The sequence below is a fragment of the Phytophthora parasitica genome, assembly GCF_000247585.1.
Source record: "Phytophthora parasitica INRA-310 unplaced genomic scaffold supercont2.49, whole genome shotgun sequence".
Lineage (NCBI taxonomy): Eukaryota > Oomycota > Peronosporomycetes > Peronosporales > Peronosporaceae > Phytophthora > Phytophthora nicotianae.
In genome coordinates this window covers 342,815-366,892 of record NW_008649035.1, presented here as the reverse complement: position 1 = coordinate 366,892, position 24,078 = coordinate 342,815, and the positions used below count along the sequence as shown (strand labels likewise).

The 24,078-nt window shown below is 46.2% G+C and overlaps 9 protein-coding genes and 1 non-coding gene across 13 annotated transcripts; 7 read left to right on the top strand and 3 right to left on the bottom strand.

Moving 5' to 3' along the window:
* Positions 1-2,119: 2,119 nt before the first annotated feature.
* PPTG_15983 (hypothetical protein) lies at positions 2,120-3,358 on the top strand (the record flags this gene model as incomplete). The annotated part of the gene is made up of 2 exons (XM_008912770.1): positions 2,120-2,589; positions 2,665-3,358. 2 exons carry the CDS (start codon positions 2,120-2,122, stop codon positions 3,356-3,358), a joined length of 1,164 nt encoding a protein of 387 aa, XP_008911018.1.
* A 2,347-nt stretch (positions 3,359-5,705) lies between these two features.
* PPTG_23746 (hypothetical protein) lies at positions 5,706-6,431 on the top strand (the record flags this gene model as incomplete). Its single annotated transcript, XM_008912769.1, has 3 exons — positions 5,706-5,760; positions 5,928-6,000; positions 6,173-6,431. 3 exons carry the CDS (start codon positions 5,706-5,708, stop codon positions 6,429-6,431), a joined length of 387 nt encoding a protein of 128 aa, XP_008911017.1.
* A 1,062-nt stretch (positions 6,432-7,493) lies between these two features.
* PPTG_15982 (hypothetical protein) lies at positions 7,494-8,673 on the top strand. Its single transcript, XM_008912768.1, has 3 exons — positions 7,494-7,772; positions 7,831-7,969; positions 8,040-8,673. Exons 1-3 carry the CDS (start codon positions 7,569-7,571, stop codon positions 8,534-8,536), a joined length of 840 nt encoding a protein of 279 aa, XP_008911016.1. The 5' UTR covers positions 7,494-7,568; the 3' UTR covers positions 8,537-8,673.
* A 76-nt stretch (positions 8,674-8,749) lies between these two features.
* PPTG_15981 (hypothetical protein) lies at positions 8,750-9,653 on the top strand (the record flags this gene model as incomplete). Its single annotated transcript, XM_008912767.1, has 2 exons — positions 8,750-8,953; positions 9,018-9,653. The coding sequence occupies 2 exons, from the start codon at positions 8,750-8,752 to the stop codon at positions 9,651-9,653; spliced, it is 840 nt and encodes a 279-aa protein (XP_008911015.1).
* Positions 9,654-10,359: 706 nt separating this feature from the next.
* On the top strand, positions 10,360-11,844 carry PPTG_15980 (hypothetical protein; the record flags this gene model as incomplete). Its single annotated transcript, XM_008912766.1, has 7 exons — positions 10,360-10,420; positions 10,497-10,588; positions 10,656-10,750; positions 10,813-10,957; positions 11,033-11,156; positions 11,218-11,723; positions 11,788-11,844. 7 exons carry the CDS (start codon positions 10,360-10,362, stop codon positions 11,842-11,844), a joined length of 1,080 nt encoding a protein of 359 aa, XP_008911014.1.
* A 104-nt stretch (positions 11,845-11,948) lies between these two features.
* On the top strand, positions 11,949-13,073 carry PPTG_15979 (CILIATE-E2/CILIATE-E2-UNCLASSIFIED protein kinase; the record flags this gene model as incomplete). Its single annotated transcript, XM_008912765.1, has 1 exon — positions 11,949-13,073. The coding sequence occupies one exon, from the start codon at positions 11,949-11,951 to the stop codon at positions 13,071-13,073; it is 1,125 nt and encodes a 374-aa protein (XP_008911013.1).
* Positions 12,440-14,721, bottom strand: PPTG_15978 (hypothetical protein). Of its 4 annotated transcripts, XM_008912761.1 has the most exons (7): positions 14,620-14,721; positions 14,378-14,456; positions 13,978-14,308; positions 13,633-13,911; positions 13,542-13,577; positions 13,406-13,465; positions 12,440-13,339 (listed from the first exon to the last, which is right to left on the bottom strand). In XM_008912761.1, the coding sequence occupies exons 1-7, from the start codon at positions 14,657-14,659 to the stop codon at positions 13,121-13,123; spliced, it is 1,044 nt and encodes a 347-aa protein (XP_008911009.1). In that variant the 5' UTR covers positions 14,660-14,721; the 3' UTR covers positions 12,440-13,120. The 4 variants fall into 4 exon arrangements, with proteins under 4 accessions (XP_008911009.1, XP_008911010.1, XP_008911011.1 ...); XM_008912762.1 differs by having other exon boundaries at positions 14,378-14,721; XM_008912763.1 differs by lacking the exon at positions 14,378-14,456 and having other exon boundaries at positions 14,499-14,721.
* Positions 14,722-20,276: 5,555 nt separating this feature from the next.
* PPTG_15977 (hypothetical protein) lies at positions 20,277-20,854 on the top strand (the record flags this gene model as incomplete). Its single annotated transcript, XM_008912760.1, has 1 exon — positions 20,277-20,854. The coding sequence occupies exon 1, from the start codon at positions 20,363-20,365 to the stop codon at positions 20,852-20,854; it is 492 nt and encodes a 163-aa protein (XP_008911008.1). The 5' UTR covers positions 20,277-20,362.
* A 996-nt stretch (positions 20,855-21,850) lies between these two features.
* Positions 21,851-21,924, bottom strand: PPTG_20574. Its single transcript has one exon. It is a non-coding gene; the product is annotated as a tRNA-His (tRNA).
* Positions 21,925-21,961: 37 nt separating this feature from the next.
* On the bottom strand, positions 21,962-22,792 carry PPTG_15976 (hypothetical protein; the record flags this gene model as incomplete). The annotated part of the gene is made up of 1 exon (XM_008912759.1): positions 21,962-22,792. One exon carries the CDS (start codon positions 22,790-22,792, stop codon positions 21,962-21,964), a length of 831 nt encoding a protein of 276 aa, XP_008911007.1.
* Between the last annotated feature and the right edge of the window lie 1,286 nt (positions 22,793-24,078).

The window sequence follows — 24,078 nt, the reverse complement described above, 5'->3', positions numbered from 1 at the left end:
TTCCACAAGTCATCGAAAGGAACCCATCGGCTTGATGAAATCCAGAAAAAATGGTTGAGCTGGAGCCTGCTTTGGACCACTTCTCCAGCCGCTTATTGAATGGCGAAGGCAAGAAAGAGTTTCCGGATCTCAGTTCTGAGAAGAGGCCAAAACCCTCCGAGTGGTTCACGGCGAAGTGTTTACTTGTACTGCTGAATCCGATTGCAACCGTGACCACAATACTAGAGGGGGAAAATTATCCGGCACTAGCACTGACGTTTCCGATGCTGAGGATTATTAAGGCAAAGCTGAGTAGGCCTGGAATCTTCGACGACGCCGCTGCGTTAATCGGCGAGCAAGAGTATCGTGACCGCGTGGTCGAACACATGCTCAAGGTTCGCGCTGCGATTCTCCAACTTTTCATAGCGAGATTTTTTCTTTGGACACGAATCTCCTGTGGATAACATACTTGGACCCAAGGTTTCACAAAATGAAGCTTCTTCAAACTTCTGAAGTGCGATTGGCAAAACGATGCCTGATTGATGCTGCAGTTACTGTCGTGGAAGAGCAAGCTGGACAACAGTCAACCAGTTCATCCGGCGCTCCTGTCGCCGCCCCATTTCGATCACCAAGTGATAGCACAGCTGATGTCTGGGATGATGTCCTCGGTGACGACGACTGTGGCGACGTCCGCGATGCGTCTTCAGGCTTCCAACTGACTCGAACAAGATGCAAGACAGAGTTCGAGCAATATCTTGACGACGCGAAGTCGGTGGAAAGAAAGCAGAATCCGCTAAAGTGGTGGTCTGTTAATCGCCTATAATATCTAATACTGAGCCCTCTCGCACGGAAGTGGCTCGGGTGCGTTGCCACCTCCGTTCCGTCAGAGCGAGCATTCTCGACCGCTGGCAATACGGTGACTACTAAGCGCAGTCAACTCGATCCAAGTCTTGCGCGCGATCTCGTTTTCATCGCAGAAAACCAGTGAGGTACTGCACGCAAATGTCCATGTGAATACTTAGCTTGTATTTCAGTCAATCGGTAAGCGCTTTGAGCAAATGATCGAATTGCAGTTGTACGAAGAAATCCTGTTTGTCATAGAGCTCTCTACGCGTGTGTTGTTGCTATCCTCCATGGTTTCCTTCTTACCGATCGACGTCACTTCCAGAGACAATGTTCTCACCGGCCTGATAAGAGAAATGCTGAGGGGTGCCAGTGGCTGACCATTTCGCGTACACCGATGTACTAAACGTACGATGACATCTTCCTGTAGAGCGAAGTTTCATCCGTAAGCAAGTCTTCACTACTGAGAGCTGCGAAGAATTGGGTGTGTTCGTACCAATTAGCAGTAACATTGCCCAGTCCGAGCAGAACGAAAACCATTTTCAGTAGATGTCACTTGTAGAATCCAAGAATTCAGCCGGATCATCTAACGTAAAGCGCTTCACTCGTAAGCTGCGTCACTAGGCTGATCTCATCCGAGCTTAAGAGTAGGATGTAGAACGCCAAGCGAATAACTGAATTGATAATCGTCCTCATCGCCACTCCACAACGAATATGTGAAGTGCAAGCTGTCCTTCACAGCGTAACCGGACCACGAAACTACTGGAAGAGAATCATAATGAGACCGCTCTTGAGGAAATAATCCAAACAACTCATTCATATCGTGTGACGCCAGGGTCTACATCGTCTTCAATGAATATACATGGGGCAGGTGACCTCGATTTCCACAAGTTTTTTTACGCACTCGACACGGTGTCATTTAACTGATCAATTCAAACAGCGTAGATTCAGGTCGTCGGCGCCTTCCTCCTCACAGAGTTCCATTTTACGGTTTTGTGGACCACATGAGTGGTTGTGACGTTAATAACCGTTGATTGCTAACCTCAACCTATGATTAACCTCAAAATTGAAGTTGAGGTTAAGTAGTAACGTTGGGACCCCTACTGGATGCTGTTCATATGAGACGGCGTCAAACGAACTGATCCTTACGAACCATTTGGAGTTATCGAGAAAAACGGCTTTAAAGATTGGCGAGTGAAATTCGGACTTAAATGAAGTTTTGCAAAAAGAGGCTTTTCCCACACATACCCATTTTTTCTCGAGGTGTATCGAAAGCGACCTTGTACTCAACCGAACAATGGACATGCGCCCGGCCACCTCCTCCACTCCGGCACCACCCACCAGCAGTCATACAAGCCCTAGTGTGTCGTCCGAGCAGGGCGTTGCCCTTTCTGGTGAAAGAAGGCTGCTTGGGTTGCTGAGACCGGATCCGGAAGGCCACAGTGACATAGGATTTCCTGCGCTCGACATCAAACATGACCGCCCAGGAGAAGAAGCAGAGCGTTCTGACTTCGTTGGCGATGCTAATGAAGCAGTTCGGGGAACTGGGGAAAGACACGTTCTCGAGAACGACCTGGATGTACGTGAACACCGCCCTTCGACGTTTCGAAAGGTCCTGCAGCAGTATTGTCCGACTATTCGGATCAGGTCTCCTCGTAGCAACGTTTGTGACTTGTGTGCTATCCTGCACACACGCATGTGGTCGTGTATCACAGCGGAGCTTACTGAGGAGCTAGGCGTCCACACTGAAGCCGCGAAGAAGATGAGGTAGGGATGCAAGAATCATTTTGTTTGAGATGGGACGCAAAGATCATTTTGTTTAACTGCGAACTTTTTGTTTAGGCTGGAGTACAAGAAGGACCTGGCATCCGTGTCGGAGGATCACGCAGTTAGCGTCATGGATTTCAGTCAAAACCTGACCCTTCCCAGCGTCGCCAGTACGCCGTCTCAGTGGTATTTCTTGTCTCTTGTGAACGTTCACGTCTTTGGAATCTACTACGCTAACAAGGGACAACAGTACAACTACGTCTACGAAGAATCGGTTGCTGGGAAAGGAACGGACGAGGTCAACAGCATGCTGTATCACTTCATCCAGCGGATCGTGCTGACGAACGGCCATCGAAGACTCGCTATCTACGCTGACAATTGCGGTGGCCAAAACAAGAATAACTTCGTTGTTAAGATGCTGCTGGCTTTAGCTCAAACTGGAGAACTTGATGTCGTTGAGCTCAAGTTTTTCGTGAAGGGCCACACCAAGAACGCTGTTGACCGTGGCTTCGGCCTTATGAGGAAGAAGATTGCTAAGGAGGACGTGTGGACGGCTGATCAGCTGCTCGAGGTTATCAACGACTCCTCGTCTAGCTCGGCCCTTGTCCATATTCCCAAAGAGAACACGATGATGAAGTTGTTCCGAACGCCCGTCAAAGAGGCTTACAAGAATCTGGGGGTGCAGCGCTACCAGATCTTCACAATGAGCGAGAAGAAGCCAGGGGTTGTCAGCTGCCGTGTTGGTCCTGCAAACCAGCCCGTGGGCTAAGACCTTCGACGGTCTTTTGACGGCATACAGACGAACGCTGCAAAAGTGCGGAGTCTACTAGCTGCGTACTTAGAGCCTCTACAACCACCGCCTCCAAATTTCGAGAAAAAGCAGCAAATGCACAACAAGGGAAGACCGTACGCCCCTTCCGAGATTGACATAATTGCATTCTGCTTACGGACACCGAGTTTTCATCATTTTCGTGTGGTGGAGAGAGATTCAGTTCGAGTTTCGCCCCGACGACCGCAGACCGACTACCAAGATCAATGCGCCTATACTTTTGCGTACTGCTGCTTGTGTTAACACTTTTCGCTAGCGGGACTGCTATTCCACTGTCATCGGAAGAGCAGGCTCCGACTTTCAAGACTAGCAACCCCAAAAACCGGAACTTAGAGTCAACGAGAATGCACTTGAGGATGCCAGCAGGGAAGAGAGAGGGCCGAATGTGGATATTATCATCAAGGACACCGCGTCGAAGGTGAACAACGCAACATTTCGCAAGGTGAAATTCTTTGTGTGGAAGTATCTTCTCGGGGTAAGCAAGCACGAGGCGCGGAAGAGACTCGGGATGGAGCTAATGGGGCGAGAAGTTTATTCCTACAAGAACTATGACCAGGTGAAGGACTATCGCAAATATTTCGGCCCAGATCCACCGACTTACCCCTAGCTGGCGTTATAACGATGGGCGCACTGCATGCAGGATCTTCGCGGCTGCTGGCACGATTGTTCCATGCATTCAAGATGTAACTTCTAAGACAAGAAGACAAAAATCATTTTTTCTTGTTTGAGCTGCTAATGATAGAGTAGAACTCAAAATCGTTTTACCACAATAGTTCGACTTTCATGAGTTTTTTTATATTTGCGTCGAATTTCTTCGTATTACCACAGCATTCTCTATTAAAATTGCCACGGGGATTGAAGCAATACTTACTCGCCGTTCTCGCCCACCTATAGCGGTTTTACGCTCAAAAATTTCAGTGTTATTTTCCGCCCGTCATTTTCACTGCACAGCCACTGCACAGAGATCTTTTTAAGCCTCTAGGTGCTAGAATCGAATTCAAAGGCCTGGGCGTTAAAATAGAAGAATGAGTCATTGCCGGCTTTAACAAAAGGCGCTGCTTTGGACAGTGGCAGCGAGGAGAGCAAATGCTCCTTGAATTCATAACAGCCAGTGAATGAATCGCAGCTTGGCTTGTAGAGCGAAATGAAGACGATGATATCCAATTTGGATCGATTTACAAAAGAATTTTATGTTGTTTTACGGCATCCATAGCACGAAGCATTTTCTTGCGCAAGGCGGTTAGCTACAGCGGTGGATCTCTCCATCGCCGAGTCACTGGTGCTTTGGTTTTTGTCTGAATAGACTTGAAGTTTCCTGGCGTCCAATATCTGTCTCGCTAAATATATTCTAAAGTATCATCGATATTGCAATACACAGCAAGGTAGATCTTACAAGACCCGCAAGTCCAATACAAACCCAAAAAATATTTTATTTGGCGCTGTCAGAACAGTAAGTGCAGGCAACGCAGTAATACTCCGTATTACATCTCGTTCTGCTCTGGTCTTATCTGTGACCTGCAGACAGTTTCCAGTGGCACGTGTATCGGGGACGTCTTGCACGCACACTACTCATGAAATATACACATTGTCTCGGTGTTCGAGCCACTTAACAGCCGTGTAGGTGTGACGAGGCAGCTCTGAGAAAAGCTGATGTAAGTAGGTGATCTCACAGGATGTCATGGACTGCAAGTCCAGACCCGAAATCCTGGATTGTTTTGTCGTTTGATCCGCTCTGCTTCTTTTGAGAAGAAGGCATACTGCAATACGACAAAAAACAATCAATAAGAATAAATATTTATGGCTGGCTTTTAATAAAACACTGCATTCGCCTAACGAAACTTGGAAACAAAGGGGCCGACTTAGAATAGCGCTGTTTTTCTTCCAGTTGAGTTTCACTCCACCTTTATACATTCAGCATACAAGTTTCAAGTACTATAGTGTTGCTGATCTCCAACGCGGTAGTGTTGCAATAACGGGTTCCCCAAGATTCGGGATTTTCTTAACCATGTGCTGCTGTACTCACTGGTACGAAGCGCACATGAATGCACTCGTTAAATGTGGAACGCTGGTGCTTCTCTTAATGTGATTCTGAATCACTTGTTCGAGTCAACTCATGACCAGCCTTGTCATGAGCTGTTTGCTACATTGCTCGTATGCTGAAGAATTTACATGTAACTGTATACATCGTGGTTTGGGTAATTGGTCTTTGCTTACTGAAGTACAACGCACTGCTAACCAAGTTGAAATCCTGTTCGGATTGAGGTTCGTTCTCAACGGACACAATAGCATGCAGAGCAGCGAAGTTTCTACAAAAGTAGAGAGTACACAACTACGTACTTCAAGTATGTTCACAATAATATTCTGAACATACTTGTGGTGCGTTGTACATATCATGGACTATTTTACAATAGATATTATGCAGTGAATTCTGTGGAAATAAAAACCCTACCCATCCCCCACCCTGTTTACAAACGTCAAGAGCGTTAATTATTCCATCTACCCATTGCAGCTCCTTATGCAAATGTGTTTACGAACCCCATCGACACCATCATCAAGGTTCGTGTGGCAGGCAAGAATTCAGAGTGAGTTTTCTCCCCGACGACCGCAGACCGACTACCAAGATCAATGCGCCTATACTTTTGCGTACTGCTGCTTGTGTTAACACTTTTCGCTAGCGGGACTGCTATTCCACTGTCAGCAGACAAGCAACCTCCGGCATTCAAAACCAGCGACCGCAGAAACCGGAACCCTTAGAGTCAACGAGAATGCACCTGAAAATGTCATCACCGAAGAGAGAGGGCCGAATGTGGATATCATCATCAAGGACACCGCGTCGAAGGTGAACAAAGCAACATTTCGCAAACTGAAACTCTTTGTTTGGAAATACCTTACGCGTGTAACCACTCAAGATGCGCGAAAGAAACTCGGGATGGAGCTAATGGGGCGAGAAGTTTATGGCCACAAGAATCACGGCCAGTTCATGGACTATGCCAAATATTACGGCAAACTCTAAAGTGCCTTAGCTCAATGCGTGACCTCATTTTTTCACTTTTACCCCAGCTGTCGTCAAGTTAGTGGACGGACTGCATGTAATTCTTCGCATTATTTTCTTATACAATCGCTAACATCAAATGCAATTGCACAAGACAAAAGACGGTTTACTGCTAGCCCAGCAGAAATACATCCGACGGTAATCCTGGAGTGGGGCTGTTCATCTCTCATTCTTCGGCATTCCCAGTATAATATAGCCATCTCATCCTACGCGGGGATATATTTTACTATTTAAGAGTTTTGCTATTTCGATCTTACAACGTTAGTGGTACTCCGAAAACAAACATTAGTTTTAGCTTAGAATGATTGAAAATAGAACAATGTGTGCGATGCACTAAACAAAATACTTCTACGCCGTTGCCACTGCCCTCCCAGCCTAAAGCGAAGCGGCCTAGTTTGGTCTAGAAGTAGAATGAGGTGATCAATCATAGGAAACGATGTCCAACTCAGTATCGACTACCAATTTGTCTACGCATTGTCGTAGCGCTGACGCTGGCGACACTTTTGGCAAGCACCACTGCTCTGCCATCAGCTACAAAATATCGCAACGAACTTCTGGCGCATCCAGTCCCAAAGAGAATCACCGAATGTGGATATTCTCATCAAGGACACCATGTCAAAGGTGAACCAACCAACAAAAGCTAAAATTCTTTGGTTGGAAGTACATTCTGTGGGTAAATCCGCATGGCAGATGGAAAAAAAACCTCGGGATGGAGCTAATCGGACCAGGTTTAACCACAAGAAGCTTGGTGAGCTTGTGGACTATCACAAGTACTACGACTAGGGCCCACCAACGTATTCGTAGCTGTCGTCAAATTAATGAACTTACTGCGTGTTCGTTCGTTCTTCGCAAGACATAGCTTACATCAATTACACCGCACAATACAAGGTAGTTGTAATCTAGCAGATATACATTAATACTAACTAGGGCTTCTCTTGAAGAAGAAAGAAAGAGGTGGTCACAAACCTTAAAGCCGCAGACTACTTTTGTTTCGACTAGTTCAATGTTTTGTGCATTTGTCCAATCACATAGCGGAATATCCGTCTGTCCCTAGAGACGGATATCGCAATTTGCCCCCTGATCAAGACCGACGAAACTATGAGCTCCTTGAACGCAGCCGAGCTCTTCAATGTCAAAGACAAGGTGGTGATCGTGACGGGAGGCGGCCGCGGCATCGGCAAAATGATCGCGGATGGATTCGTGCAGAACGGTGCAAAAGTGTACATTGCGTCACGCAAACTCGAGGCGTGCCAAGCCGCTGCGAAGGAGCTCAACGCCAAGGGCCCCGGCATTTGCATCGCTGTAAGTGGCCCCAACAATGGGCCCAATATGCAGAGACTAAATATCGTTGAATGTCCAGTTGAAAGTGGATCTGACGAGCGAAGACGAGTGCAAGGCGTTCGCGGCCGAAATAATCAAGAGGGAGTCACGACTCGACGTGCTCGTCAATAACTCGGGTGATGGATCCGTCACTCCCGTTGAAAACACCCCAGCATCCGGTCTGAGTTTAAATCACGAGTCTTGTTCTGATTTTCAAGTTACTGATACCTTTGTTGTGAATATTTGCAGTTTGGGGAGAAACTTTCGCTCTGAATGTGACGTCGGCGTATCTGCTAACGCGGTTCTTACTTCCTCTTCTCGACGCGGCTGCTACGTCATCCGACGCTGCACGTGTCATCAATGTTGGATCAGTGGGAGGACTCATGCCGCAAAAGCTCAACACGATGGTGTACGATTCGTCCAAGGCGGCGCTGCATCATCTGACCCGCATTCTGGCCGCTAAGCTCGCTCGTCGTCCAAATGGCGGACATATTCTTGTCAACGCCATTACGCCGGGATATGTCCCGTCGAGGCTGACTGAGGGCGTCGCGTACGTGACAGGGAAGCGTTTCGAAGATATTGGCCAAGAAATCCCAGTCGGACGAATGGGCGAGGCCCCGGACATGGCAGGTCTGGCCATTTTCTTGGCCTCCAAGGCGTCAGGATGGATCTCTGGCCAAGTTATCACGACCGATGGCGGCATGGTTGGCGCTGCAGAGACCGGGGTGGGTCCATCCAAGCTATAGATTGTCATATGGCATTTTACCACGATAATGTGTCAAAACTCGGATAAAACAGAAATTGATATAAAACAGCGGTTTTATGGGCACCACACTAATCTAGTGTTGTCAACCCTAAATTGAAGCTGATTGTTTACATGACGAACTCAAAAGCTCTTCGACGTTAAGCCTCACAATCCAACCCTTCCTCCTCGTGCCTACGTCCAAGTCTCCGCAGCAATGAGCGCTCTGAACCTGAACAACCTCTTCGACGTCAAGGACAAAGTCGTCGTCATCACGGGCGGCGGTCGCGGTATCGGCAAGATGATGGCCGACGGCTTCGTGCAGAACGGAGCCAAAGTCTACATCGCCTCCCGCCGTCTCGAGGCATGTGAAGCCACCGCCAAGGAGCTCAACGTCAAGGGGCCTGGCAAATGCATCCCGGTAATGAACAGTAACCGATTCAAATCGAAATATATGATAGCTAACTCTGTTATCTAACAAACAGCTACAAGCGAATCTGCTGAGTGAAGCTGGTTGCAAGGAGCTGGCAGAGCAGATCGCCCAGAAGGAGAGCAAAGTGGACGTGCTCATCAACAATTCGGGCGTCTCGTGGGGCGGAGACTTCGATCACCACCCGGAATCGGCCTGGAACAAGGTACTGACGGTCAACGTGACGTCGCCCTTCCACTTGACCAAGTTCCTGCTGCCTTTGCTGGACAAGGCGGCCACGACGTCTGATGCAGCTCGCGTCATCAACGTTGGATCGGTGGCAGGCCTCATGCCCCAGCAGATCGATACTATCGCTTACGACACGTCCAAGGCCGCTATCCACCACATGACTCGCGTGCTGGCTGCCAAGCTGGCGCGTCGTCCTAATGGCGGCCACATCCTCGTGAACGCCATTGCTCCTGGCCTCGTGCCGTCCAAGATGTCCAAGGGCATCTCGGTGGTTACTGGCCTCGGTATGGATGACCTTGCTACGGGTATTCCTATTCAGAGGTTCGGTCTGGACTCGGACATGGCTGGACTTGCCATTTTCCTGTCGTCCAAGGCGTCTGGATGGATCACTGGTATGGTGATTGCTTCGGACGGCGGTCAAGTGTACACCATGGAGACTGGTGTGGGTCCCGCTAAGCTGTAGACGGAAGGTTTGCATAGTTGAATGGTGGGAATCCGTTTAGGGAAAATTCCAATCGGGGACTCGATTTTTCAATCAGGGACTCACGTTTTGCCACACCTAATAAGTACGCTAAAACGTAACTATTTGTGTTAGACGGCCCGAGCCCGATATACTGGCAAGAAACTACAGAGGCTGGACTTATCTCCACTTCCCATCCGCGCTAGTACAGTGAACGACGGCGCTGGGGTGACGAAGAAAGTGGAGCAGGAACACGATTAAGTGCAAGGCTGCTTTGGATCAAGTGCAATCTCCATTAAAACAAGTGCTCGATATCCACTTCGGATAAGTCTTAGCTGTCTGTGCACCAAACAGCATTCACTACTGCTCGTCGAAGGCCTAAGGCATGACTCGCACTCGTTTACATTGACATGAAAAAAGTCTCTGCTACAAACGCGAGGGTTGAGGACCCAAGTTCCATCTCCTTTCCCAGCAAAAAGTTGGCTGAAGAACCTTTCTTGTTTTCTCGTGTTTAACCTTGCCAGTTAGTAAGTTATAATTGCATGAATCTCTCCCCGTTTAATATGCTTACGTAGAAAGCGCTGTGGTACGTTTACAAGGACAAGCTTCAAATGACGAAACGCGTGGACACAAATTGTATCTTACAATAGCCAAGGTGATTGAACGTGGACCGTCCAATTGATGTAATTAGCGGGAAGAGTCGGCAGCAATGGCATCGACGAGCTTGAGCGAGCTGGTTCTGCGTCGGTGGGACCTCGCAGAGTCTGCTGGTACGTCTGCTACTGGCTGAATGGTAAAGAGATCGCAAGCACGAACGAAGCGGGTCTTGGGGTGTGTTTTAACTAGGCGTTATGCGTACAAGTGTGGACTCCACAATGCGTCGTCGAATCCATGGTGACTTGGGACTTGTCATTCAATTCAATCCGAGTCATATCAAGGTGAGCAGGACGGCTAGAGTTCCAAGTTGTTAACGAGAAGTAAAGGTCGAGTTTTGGAATTACGCAGAATAAGCGTCCAGTGGACAAGCAGCTACTGAAGTCTCCTCAAGATGAAGCTCCTGCCAAGCCAAAATCATCGGGGTTTAACTTTACGAAAGCCAAGTAAGTCCGTTAGTTTTTGTATATTGTGGACTTGTACTTTACTTACTAATTCTGATGTCCAGGCGCTCCGAGTTCCTCGCTGGATTAAGTACTGAGGCTGATGACGACCAACATCTTCCGTCTGTGCAACCTACAGAGTTCGGAAGTAGGGACGAAGCTGGTACAGATGAGGTGGAGCACTTCGTTCTTGTCAATGTGGCTCCCTTAGTACGGAATAATTCTTTCTATGATGAAGTATGGACCCATGCTTAACGCTGCGGTTGCTTCCTTTTGTAACTACAGGTTCGCGGCCACGTGCTGTTCGTCCTTGAATTAAATCGCGTTAAACCGCAGAAAATGACGAAAACTTTCTTGCTGTACGCTCTCAGCATCTCACATGAAATGCAGCGTGAGGACTTCGCTCTGGGTACGTGCCACCTCCGGTGCCACTACTAAGAATCAGTTCACTAAGCCAAGGTGTACAACAGGGTTTAATAGTGCTGGAGCGTGGTCGTCCGTGAACCACTTTCACCTCCAAGGGTATTTCTTCCCGCAGACTGAAGGTGCTCTAGGCATGAATTTTCCTGTTGCAGCTCAGCATAGAGAAGAAATATTCCGTGTTGACGGCGCAATTGTGAAACACCTTCTAAGTTGGAAGACAGCCTGCTATGCCATTGAGCCTGAAGACGCTACCAGGGACGCTGTTCACGTCGTTGAGATCGCTTGGGCTCTGTTGGACCTTCTTCAGGCTCGAGGAATCCCACACAATCTCATTATCGTCGGCACCGTGGTCTTTATCTTCCCTCGCCAGCCACAATGCGAGAATGGAGTTGGATTATTCCCCGTCGACACAACCACGGATCACGCTGGCCGACTCCGTATCGCTGTGGCTGAACTCTCCGGTCTCATAGTGGCAGGAGACAGCGTCGTATACGAGAATCTCACTGAGGAGATGTTTAACTTGGTCTTGCAAAATGAGGTGTCCATCTCAGTGGTGAGTGCCTCTTTATTTTTTCCCAATATTTATGTGATTATAGTTTGTTGATGCGGTTTTACAGGACGAGGAAGTTGCGCTGGTAGCCGAATGGAAAGCCAAAATTGGTGTCACGAATTAATTCCCACTTTAGAATGCGATGAGTGTGAAAAGAGAGTTGGCTGCTTTTATATTTTTGGCGCAGTATTATCATTAGTGATGGAGTGGTTTTGAAGCTGCGGCACGATGGGCTCTGGCTGCAGTTCTTTCGGTGATGACAACGCGCCGTACGATCCAAAGGTGATTTCTATTAAGCACTTTGAGATCCATCGGATTGTCGGCCAGGGTGGCTTTGGTAAAGTCAATGCAGTCATTCGCAAGAAAGCGACCCCAGTCAAGTGGCTCGCGATGAAGACTCTGTCCAAGGCAGCAGTGATCAATAGAAATTGCGTCAGTATGATCTGGAACGAGCGCAATCTGCTCACTCAAATCCAAAGCCCATTGATCGTGCGAATGCATCACACGTTTCAGGACCCGTACAACTGCTACGTCATCATGGATCTACTACTTGGTGGAGATCTTAAGTACCATCTCAGATCACGCAAAGATGGTTTCCAAGAAACAGAAGCAAAGTTCTATACAGCTGGAATACTATTGTCGCTGGAGTATCTCCATTCTCTTAAAATTCTGCATCGCGATGTCAAGCCAGAAAATGTTATTCTCGATGATAAAGGCTACCCTCGCCTCACCGATCTGGGCATCTCAGTACAGACAGCCAACTTACGATTCCAAAGTCGGAGCGGGACAGTGGCATACATGGCTCCAGAGATCTTCCGAGGTTCTACCGAGCATGGAACACCTTCAGATTTCTTCAGTTTGGGAGTGTTAACATATGAATTGCTCTTCGGAAGACGCCCTTGGAGTGGTGGGGTTCGCTCACATCTCGAGAAATGTCCAGACGTGATGAAGGATTTCCCTGAGAGTGTATATGACAAATATTATCCGATCGAACTCCTGGATAGCACGACTGGTATCAACGCTAAGGTGTCACAAACTTGTCGATCGTTTCTGCGAGGGTTACTACATCCGAAAGAGTCCGAGCGTTTGGGTGCTGGGTTTGATGGTATACTAGAGATTAAAACGCATGAATGGTTACGAAACTTTGACTGGGACGGATATCTCGCACATATTCTCACTCCACCCTTTGTCCCTGTCGTCGATGAGAAGAAAGCCAATTGTGATACAGCAGCTCAAGACTTCGATGACGTACTGAGTTTAAACTCTCGTGGCGAGCGAATATCGGCCGAAGACCAGGACAAGTTCAAGGGCTTCGAGTTCAACCTCGATGCCAATAACCCCGTAGCAATATAAACGTATCAAAACCTGTGTACTTCTCGAATTCGGCTCAGCCCTACACATTAGGCTTTTTGTCGAATATTGTTGAGTTCTTGATCGATGCCTTCTAACGCCTCCAAGCCTTTCGATTGGATCGGAAGGAATCCGCTGTTGACTACAATGAGCGGGTTGTCGCACGTAGGAATGTCGAGGTTGACTCGAATGAGTGTTGCCTGGGGACGACCGCAGCTCTCAATGACATCGGCAACAACCATCTCGGTCTCTCTTCGAACAGATGGCACCTAACAGAAATGGTATTAGTACTCCTCAATACCAGACAATGTAGTCTCGTCCGTAATGGTACGAACCCGCGTTCCACAGCCAATTTCCAGTACGACCAGGTTGAGAGTTGGGTCTTCTTGTAGCATCTGTAGGAAAATGGCACGAAACATAGTTAAGATAAGATGACAAAAGCTGACAGTATTCAATCTACCCATGGCATACCAGTTCCATTACAGATTCCCATGCGATGTATCCGTTCTAAAACGCACACAGCATTAGACAAGATAGTGATTGTAACTTTCACTTTACGCACCTCTTCCGACTTGTTTGCGATCCACTGTCTGTCGTGGAACATCAGAACATTCGGCCGGCCTTTGCCTCCACACTCTGGACATGTCGTGGCTTCAGCACCAGGCGCTTTCATCGTCTCTGCGTCCAGATTAAACCGGAAATATTTTGGCAACTTCCAGATCTTGTCACATGGTTCTCTCGCGCCAGTTTCGACATCTCCCGCACACTGCCAGTTCTCGACATTCCCGTGTAGCTCATACACTTCTTTACTGTCAAAGTCGCGCTTAAAGTGCGAATCAACCTACAAAACACAATAATAAAACCGTCACAAATCCTAAAAATTAAACCACGACAAACAAAATCGAACATTTGAAGTGTAAACGAAGAATGGATCGTTCGTCACGGAATCCACCGTCACCCCCGCTGGAAGAGCTTGACACTTTTTGAGTCGATCAAAAGCAGCTTGAAAACGAGATTTAGTCCCGTCTGTGCCGTTGACGCTGGCCTTGACTCGAAGTGTGTGTCTCCACTTGAGTAAAATTTGGTATCCCTTGTGGTGCTTAGTGTCCCGGTAGGAATTGGTACAACTGCCCCAGAAGCCGTAAAAAAGCTCCTCGTCCTGCTCCAACATGTACGGGTCGCATAGGTCCTGGTACTCCAAGTCCATCTTCTCGTAGGCGTCGACATTGGCGATATCTCTGGTGTGTAAAGCACAAAGTTACAATGCTGTACACTAATTGTAACAAGGCGTTCAAATGTTTACATACGCGTAAACTGGAAGAGAGGAGTCGGCGGAAAAGCCCGCGCCTGTTGCAACCAGGAGGAAGTCGGCGGACGCGAGTTTCTCTGCGGCCCAGCAATAAAAACACAATTATCAAGTTTGTTTACCATATCGCGGAAATGTTTATAAACACATTGATTGGGTGCTTTCTATGACGAGTTGCAAGTCCAACGACACGACGTTGTAGAGCGCAGACAACGGGCGGTCACGATGGGGTGGCGTACGCACCTGCCGCTGCGCGCCAAGCCGTCTGGGGGCTGCTCTGCATGACGCTCGACGACGCTTGGATTGCACTGGACCAGAATGACTGTAACAAATGTTGCGATAAATTGAGGTATTGTACATTCCAAATGAGGTGTTACATCGCAAAAGTACCTCAAATGAAGTTAAATGAGGTATTTTGACAACGTTTGGGAGTTTATCAATTAAGATAAAAGTATTTACTCGTATCTTTCGGAACCTCTATCCGTGGCCACTAGCTATAACACTTGTTCTCGTTCGTGTTGAGGTTCACCATAGCCCGCCTTGCATTTGCCACGAGTACGCCAATAATGGAGCCGATAAAGTGCAAATTTGTTCAGTTTTTAAATTGGCTTAAAAACCCGATATTAATTAGACTTGGACAGAAATGTAAAACTTTTAAGTAAAAAAGGGCATACAATAAATTATCGGCTGTACTTCAGTCAAATTGTCGGTTGACAACGACAGTAGCACCCACTCACTGCACAATCTGCTTTTCAGCAGACCAATACTAACTCTGACGGTATTCCAAGGGCAGACATACGTCTACATTCCGTTTTATTGTGTCACCACCACTTTCCTCCTCCTCCTCAGCACCCATGCTGGAACTGAGGTATCGGATTAGGGATCGACCATAAGCGGTTGTTGGTTAGAATTAAATCTCACTAAGCGATTCCCATTACCGCGAATTAAAGTCGACAAGGTGTATGTCGCTCTCAGGTACTTCGAAGTATCGCTATTGGGAGAAGGTTGTCAAATACAAGAATACACGTTTTAAATACGTAGGGTAGGATAGAATGGGACAAAGGTACATGCAATTATGAACGAATATGCTCGCCAATAGTGACCTCAAGCATGCTTCCAACGGCAAACTTATCACCAAGCGGAAGAGTTGCTGTATTGCGGTGTTTAATAGAGACAAAATGGGAGAGTGTCGTGGAATTTGAAGTGATCATGATGAACCACCGATGGTATGGTAAATGTATCCCCCTGTACGATAATAATTGATCTGGTATGCATTGGTTACTATTGATCTAAGGTGATCTTTTTTCTTCTATTCACCCGTCACATCGACCAAGGAACGAACACGGCACGTTTAGCATTTTGAAAAGGAGCTATGCAAAGTTGCCACACCGACTTGGGTTATCTTGAAAACACCGATTGTGGATACCTTGCGGCGGGAGTCCCGCAGTTGTGGATCATTATCACTACGGGACAGCCGCGATGAAGAGGCATAATTGGTATTCGCTCTTGTCAACCACAGTTAGCTCTCTGTGAACCGGTTAGTCAATACCAACTCGAAACCTTTCGACGCCGTACCTATCCAGTGGATGGGTCGTAGTGAGCAGGTCACGTTAGTTGCATTTGACTTGTACTCCACGGCGAGGGAACCATGGGCAATTGGCCGTGGAGTATAAGTCCAGACCAATTTTTTTTTAGTTTTTCGAGAAAATGCACAGAAATAAAAATGAGGATTAAAACACTCAAAACTAAATAGGTTTTAAGGCTGGAATCTCTGAGTTAGAAGACGCTGTTAAAACAACTTGTTAGCACGTATTGAAACTTCTCGCTATCGATGATGAAGATGAGCGGCCTTCTATTCTATTTCTATGGTGTTATGCTGTAAAAACTAATTGTGCCTCGTATTGTCACAATTCCAATGGGGAGGAAAGCGTGGATTACGTAAGGTAAGCCGTAAGTTACGTTGCTAGAGTGAAAATGCATGTATTCATTTTAAAACCCAAGGCCTTACCCCAAAAGCTAGTATTTAAGACATGTCAGGGCTAAAAAATGATAAAGCTGCACAAATCGCGACTTTTCCGTTGCTGTATACTACCAGAGTGCTCTATCGTGAATGCATCGGCGAATACTTCGCACAACTTAAGACTGGCTAAGACTCACTAAGTGACATGCTTGGAGCGTTCGAAGAGAAGAGCACACACCATTGTAATCGTGGAGCCCAACTTATGCCCACTTCCCTGCTGTAACTGCGCATAGTGCAGATATATTCGCTATACCGAACGCGGACACCGTCGAATGCAATATTTTGATTTTGGAATGGGAAAGAATCAGGATAGAACAAATTGCACTATCTTTTCGTTGGTAAGCATCTATCCCAATAAAAAAAATCGATGATCTCGAGTCGTTAGAACAAAACATGTTAACCCACGACAGCGTAGAGTTACAGTTTCCGATGAACATGCAAAAAATAAGATCTACTTAAGCTTAAAAAAAAACTATGTTGCTCTTTTTGACGTAGTGTAGAAATTAAAGTGACCTGTCTTTAATAGGGCAATGCACTGTGTCGATGCATTATACAGTTCAACTTGAGGGGATTGTTTTAAAGTGTTCAGGATTTTGTAGTAGAGAAGGGCATTTATTTTAACGGATTTCACGGAATCATGCCCGGATCACTATTAAATATTGCCCAAAAAGGCCAAGCAGTTTTGAGAGGAGGCATCTAAGCACTGCAGGGTTACTAATTGTGGCGAATGGACCAACGAGATGCAATCGTAAGGAAATAACTCCGTCTCCAGGAATAAGAAATATTTAATTTAATCCACGATAATAGCAAAGTAGGTCTATCGATGCAATTATACTGGAATAGAAACCTGTACTGGTGGACGAATAACAATTTCTCGCTCTGCAGTCATTTTATTACCAGTCGTTAGAGTGGGAGACAGGGTCAATATTTTTTTTAACCCTTCTAGTCGGTGAAATAGTTAGATTATAAGGGTTAAAAAAGGTATAATCCCTCCGAAGCGAAGCGGAGGCGGGAAAGACATTAACAAGTCCGACCAAACATTAATTACCACCGCGTAGTGGCGGCGCTCGGCTAGTAGCAGAAAAAGGAGGAAGTTGCCACCTGAATTAAAAACATAGAGCCTCCAGCCAAAGTGGCTAACCACATCCACAACAGATAGTATCAGCTGCACAGATTTCCGAAGTGAAAAGGGGTCTATCAGAAACGACTCCAAACTTAGCTCTAAGGGTGCTTAGGTAGGGGATCATAAATTAGTCATTTCCCTTTTTTCCGGCCTGAAGTTTTTGATAACTGGGCTTCCATTTCAGCCGCCATTTAATGCCGGCTTTCTGCTCCGCCTTAAATGGTCCCACAATACTGATATGGAGAATCTTGATGAGTCCAATTTGGGACTCGGTGTAGCGATTTGGTAGTATACCTACTCCGGCTAGTATACCTTTTTGTTTTCAATTGGTATTGAATTCGATAGTGTACGGTATACTAATTGGCATGACAAAATTTGTGGTGAAATGTATTTTGGGCGTGACTATTCGCCCAATTTTCACACCTCGATCTCCATAGAATTTCCCTAATAGGCCATACTTGCTGTTTTGAAAACGCAAATCATCACAGATGTGAACTGTAGCTTTCCATCTCACTTTTTTCTCCGACCACGCTGGATCGAACCCATAAAACGGGGTGAAGTTCCATCTGTGGTGACGTTCCATCTGCTGCAGATGAAACGTCACCTCGTGTTATAGGCTCGATGCAGCGTCGTCGGAGAAAAATTCTACAGCATGTAAGAAACAGAATGATCTACTCAAGGATTTGACCGCTGCATCAAAAGGTCCATAATCGAAGAGCAATCAGCATGCTGCATGCTGCATGTTAGTAATACCGTCGAGAACGCATGAACTTGCAAACCGCGTCGAAAATAAATGTATCAGTAGCAACTAAATAAACCACACACACATATAGTATATCCCGGTTATACCACAACAATATCTACGACAACGCTGTTTGAGAACAACTAGCCCAAGATGGCCACCAGACGACGCTTCTATTAGGCGTAGCCTACAGAATCTGCAGATCTCTTTAGATAATTCAACATAAATAGACGATTTCTAAACAACCAAACCATACGCACACATCTTTCTCTCAATCGCAAATGCTTGATTGTAATGCCGGTTTTTTTTTTTACGGGACTGTAATGTCTTGCATTTTTGCTCTTCTTTGTTTACTTAATGCACAATTAGGGCAGCATTAAAGGGTTAACACCAGGTACTGATGCGTAGTACATGCTATGTACAGGTATAGAGAACTGTCAACTGTCGCAATGGAGTTTGTGCCGCAGCTCAGCTGATTGGGTATTATTATTCATCGTACATATTGAGAGTCGTTACTGCACGTTGCTGAGGCAAAAGCGCCGATATTCCCCTCCCCAAGTTAAAGTCCAAAACGGGAGCTAATTTCAGCTCTTCCTTATTTGGGGACATGCGCATTTCCAAACAACTTGTTCTGCCTAGTTCGAAGGATTACACTATTTGATGCGCTAAGAAAAAGACGTGGAAGAAGGTACCTAATCACTTCGCTTGAGCCCGTTCCCGGAGGCCCACCCTGATAAGACACGATTCGAAAGGATCTAGGTGAGGAGGTCATTCACCCTCATGTGGTCTATATTGTGCCTTTCTCAAACTTTGGCCAATCGGACCTCAAACGGAAAGTCCTAAGAAGCGGGGGGTAGGGCTCTATATAGGATTTGCTGTGGTGGGTTGTAATGATTCAAATCGTTGGCATCAAGTCCTACGTGAGAACTCCTATCTTACGTAAGAGGGCCGATTTAGAAATAAGGTCCGCATGGCCATAATTTCCTGGCCATTTCCTCCTACGTACGCCCTCCGGTGGAGGACGACATGAGAGGGTGCATAAATAATTAGATCTGGCTTTGAAACCACAGTCGGTATTCACAACGCGATGTCTAGCTAACTTGGAATCACTCTGCATCGAAGACAACTACAGCAAGAGATGCGATGGAAGCAGAGATAGAGGGTATTGCTTCAGAATTAAGCATGGAAGTCTAAATACGGTGCTTTAACGTTAATAGTAGCGTAATGCTACTATCATTTGTGATATCTCTGCCGTTTTATGTTCCAGACCAGCCTTGTACTCGCCCCCCAGCGTAGGTTTTACGTAGGGGCAACGGTCTTACGTAGGACCATAAATCTGAGGGCGTTTTTGGTAGAAAGTCACAATACATGATGTGCTCTTGGGGTATTGAGTGAATAAAGGCGCTTTAAGGCGCTAAACACGAGTTAAAGGTGCTGTACGCTTATATCGTGACGTTGTTCTTAAAGTAAAGGTGCTATATTAATAACGGCAGTTACTTGGTATTAATAAAAGTGTGACTACCGCTGGGAGTCCCAGTGTGAGTAACTTACATTCGCACATGGCGACCAGAAATTACTGTAGACCAGGCTGGTCTAATTTCGTGGTACATACAGTATAAAGAACAGCATTTCCCGTCGACGCTTTGATCGTATTCGTACAATATTGAGTCAGTACGACTGCAGATTCTCTCAACCGTAATACATGCCTCGTCCTACATGTACATTTGTAAATTACAACAGGCCAGTACTAGCCAACCCCAGCGATTCCAGAGAAAGTAATGTACAGTATAAATATATATAGTAAGGATAAAATACCTCCAGGTGATGTTTATGTGTATGAATGACATACAGTTCGAATATCCGTATGATTTCATTGGACCTACCATATGATATGGTCCATATCCCAAGAAACCATATCACTGCATCGTCAATCAAATCCCTCCAGTCTATTGGCGACCACACAACCTGTCACTCTAAGCATTAGAAAAGCGAACGGGGCTACCACCAGTTCGTCACAAGTTGCGACTCGCAGCACTGACCTTCAGTTTGCATTTTGCACTCCAGCTGCATCAACCCTCAAAATCTTCAACTTCTTCAAGCAATGCGCTTCTATTACATCGTCTTCGCTGTTACCGCCACGCTCCTCGCCAGCACCAACGCTGTCTCTACTGATGCACAGCACAACCAGATCTCGCAGTCGACCTCGGAAATCGTTGCTGCCACCCAGATTGACGTCAGCGTGAAGCGCTCCCTGCGCTCGAGCAAGTATATCAAAGAGGAGGAAGACACGGTCGACTCCCTCGATGACACTGAAGAGCGACGAGGTGGAGTGCTCTCCAAGAACCTGATGAAGATAGTCAAGGAACGCAATACTCCCATTGCTGTGAACATTGCGAAGCTGAATCCCAAGCAACAAGAGAAAATCGTGGACATTTTGTATAGCCAATCTCGGACGCTTGAATATTTTGCCAAGAAGTTGGGACTGAGGAGTGCCGCAGACACGACACACCGAAACTCTCCGTTCTTTCAGGCGTGGAGTTCCTACTTCCTGAACGGAAAGAAGCCGAAGAAAATTCCCGAGATCTGGATTTAAAGCTGGTTTTTTTTAACTTAGTGGCAATAATCTACTCCATTACTTTCTCCTCGTGGCTGGTGAATTTGCTGCTGATCCGCTGATCCTACCACGACATTTGAGCTATGAGATTTTGTACTTGATCTTGAAGGCACTCCTGGGAATGCACTCGCAACACTACAGGATGGTGCATTGAAAGAGATCACTTGCAACACTAACATGTATTAATGGAAAAGTACAGTGAATTCACATGTCAAGGGTACCTCGGCATTAATAAGTTGGTATTTTGTCCTAGATTCAATCAACGACAGAACCTAAACATGGCTTGATGAGATGATTTGTTATTCGTGTTACGTCCAGAACTCATGAAGGATCTTATGGTTGTGGCAAATACTACAGTAGTATTAGTATTAATAACGCTGCTATCTCAAGGCTCTATTAACCCAAACGCCTTGAAATTAAGGACAAAAATAGGACCAAAAGCTAGCGCCTTGGTTTGGCATGATTATCGAGAGTTACCAGGACTTACTTCCATAGTCATATACTAGTTAAAGCGTTCTATACGAGGTATATTGTTTTGTGTCTGCTATAGTCCAACACGGCGAAAACGTATTGTGAAGTTTGTCTTCAATAACAAAGTATGTGTGTGTGTGTCTTGTCCTTGACTCTAGGAAAACAACCCATCTTAACAAACTTGAGGTTATTATGTGGGACTTTACTTAGGAAGGAATTTCTATTACTCCCTCCGTTTCAGTTTACTTGACCAGATTCGGGAAATGATGCGTATTATAAAAAGTTTGCTTGATACCCCTTACAAAGCGCACATTCAAATAATCAGCACTGGCTAACGCATGCATTTATGCTCTATTCAGAGGTTTTAAGCCTAAAATGATGTTGTTATATGCAAAAATGATGACCCTCCATACAAACATCAAGTGAGTGTTCGGGGTCATAATTAAATAAGCAATTAGGGTTTCAATGGTTTTTAAATCTTCAGCTTTATTTGCTAAAAAATTAAGGACACGGCGGGACTCGAACCCGCGTCCTTCCGCAACATTGGCGGTGCTCTAAACCAACTGAGCTACGTGCCCAAAGCCCACTTAAGCAACCACACAAGAATACTAGTCATTAGACCGTTAAAAATCTAAAGGCTTCTATCTGCAATCTCAACAGATTCTCCTTCTCTACTTTCTGTTGACTGGCTACAAAATGATATGCCGCACCTACCAAATAAATCGACAAGTCGCACTTGTAGTTCTTCAGCAACAAACCCGCCTTTCGGAGTTTGCTCTTACCGATATGAGGCCGCTTGTAGCTGTTGTTGCCAAGATCTTGTATAATACACTCCATTACCTTCTGTAATGATACAAACGTGTCTTCAAGCGTCTCAGGTTGGAGATTTTGATATGATGCGATGGTGCATTCAATCAACTCGTCGATGCTGTTTGGGCTTTCTTCGTACTGCAGAGCTTGAATCGAGCGGAAGTAACCCAAATCAAGAATATTTGTATCCGGGCTATTTGAAGGCTGCATCTCGATGCATATATCCCACCCATCAGCTCTACACGCTGCCAGTATCGCTGGATCATTGGGCTCGACATGGCAACGAGCACCATCTTGCTGAATAATCAATGGGACGCCTTTTAGAAAGGCTGGACACTTCATCTTAATCGCGGGAATCACATTATATATCAGCATCGCACGCTGTTCCCTGCGGCCAACATTCACTGCCTTCGTTATTAGCGTACCAGCTGGTTGGTTCCTCGAGCTCTTCTTAGCTGGTACACGCTCTGTAAATGGCCACATTCCATCAAAGATGAGAGAACCATCCTCTGCGAACACTGGACGCATCACCGCTGCCATGAACATCATCTTAGTGATGAACCGCTTTGACTGGACAGTACGATGTGGCGGCGCCTCCCCAGGTGCCAGATAAATACTTCTGTCTGCCTCCGTCATATAGAACCATTTCTCATCAATGAATATGCGGTTGGCAAAATCGTGAAACTCATAGGACTCTGTATTGACAAACGACAAGCAATATTCAAGCCTGTACATAACGGCGTTAAATTCAACGTTTAATGAGTCACAATATTTGATAATAGGTCATACCTTGAAGCCTTGTTCGTTTCGGTGAGGTGAGGCTTGATTGAATTTGTGTGTCTGACGATTTCTCCAGAAGCTACCGATCGGTAAACTGACGCAGGTGACACCTTTATAGCCTTAGCAATGGATCGAATAGTTCGGCGCTTCCGCCACGGTAAAGACGTTATTTTTTCGGCTATATCTGTCAGCTTCTTTGGTTTTCCGCATCTTCCTGCTCGCTTGCTCTTAAAGCTTGGAAAACCGCTGCTGTTTTTGCGGTGAATAACAGTCATCCTCCAGACACGGTCCGCGGAACTGTGGCTACATTTGAACCGTTCAGCGGCTTCAATAATGTGACTGCGCGGTACGTTTAAGTCGACTGAGTGCTCTAGTAAGTAGGTTGCTATGCCGAGCTTCGTTTCAGGTGTCAGATCCTTGTTTGTTTGTTGTTGGCTTCCTGCCATTTCGAAATGGCGCCTTGTGTCGCGCGTAAATCTGTAGACCAAGTAGACTAATTCTCTAAGATGTGTAAAACCTTAGGCTGGATGCAAAAAACCTCAAATCTAAGAGATTCTGATTGGAGGGTTTCAGCCAATGGCATACAAGTCTGTCAAATTCCACCAATCATTTTTACTGGTCAAGAAATGTGAAACAGCTTCATCTCTGTTTTAGTCAAGTAAACTGAAACGGAGGGAGTATATATTCATGTATCGCACTTAAGCGGAACCTCTTTACAAACTCCAAGTTTTTTTTGTTCATTAAGCTTGTTCTAAGGGTAAAATCGGGCAAACTGCATGTAATTACCGGTAAACGAAGTTCAGCCCTTTTTTCTAGGACAAAATTCGTTGACGGATGGTGTCTGTATTTGGGTTGAATAACCGCTACATGCGTGGTGTGTTCCTAACCAAGTCGGTGTGGCATGTCGTGAACCGGAAGACAACCCCCAACCCTTACGGACTCTCACGCCAGGGACGAGTATGTCGAGTCGAGCAACATCGCGTTCGGCCTGATGCTGCTGCACATAGACGCGGACTACCATTATGTGGTCGACAACTGTAAGGAAGCGTGGACCGTGTGGACGCCTTTAAGACGCTGTACGGAGGATCGCAGAAGGCTGGTCGCATCTACTTGAAGCGACAGCTCTTCAGCATGGAGATGTC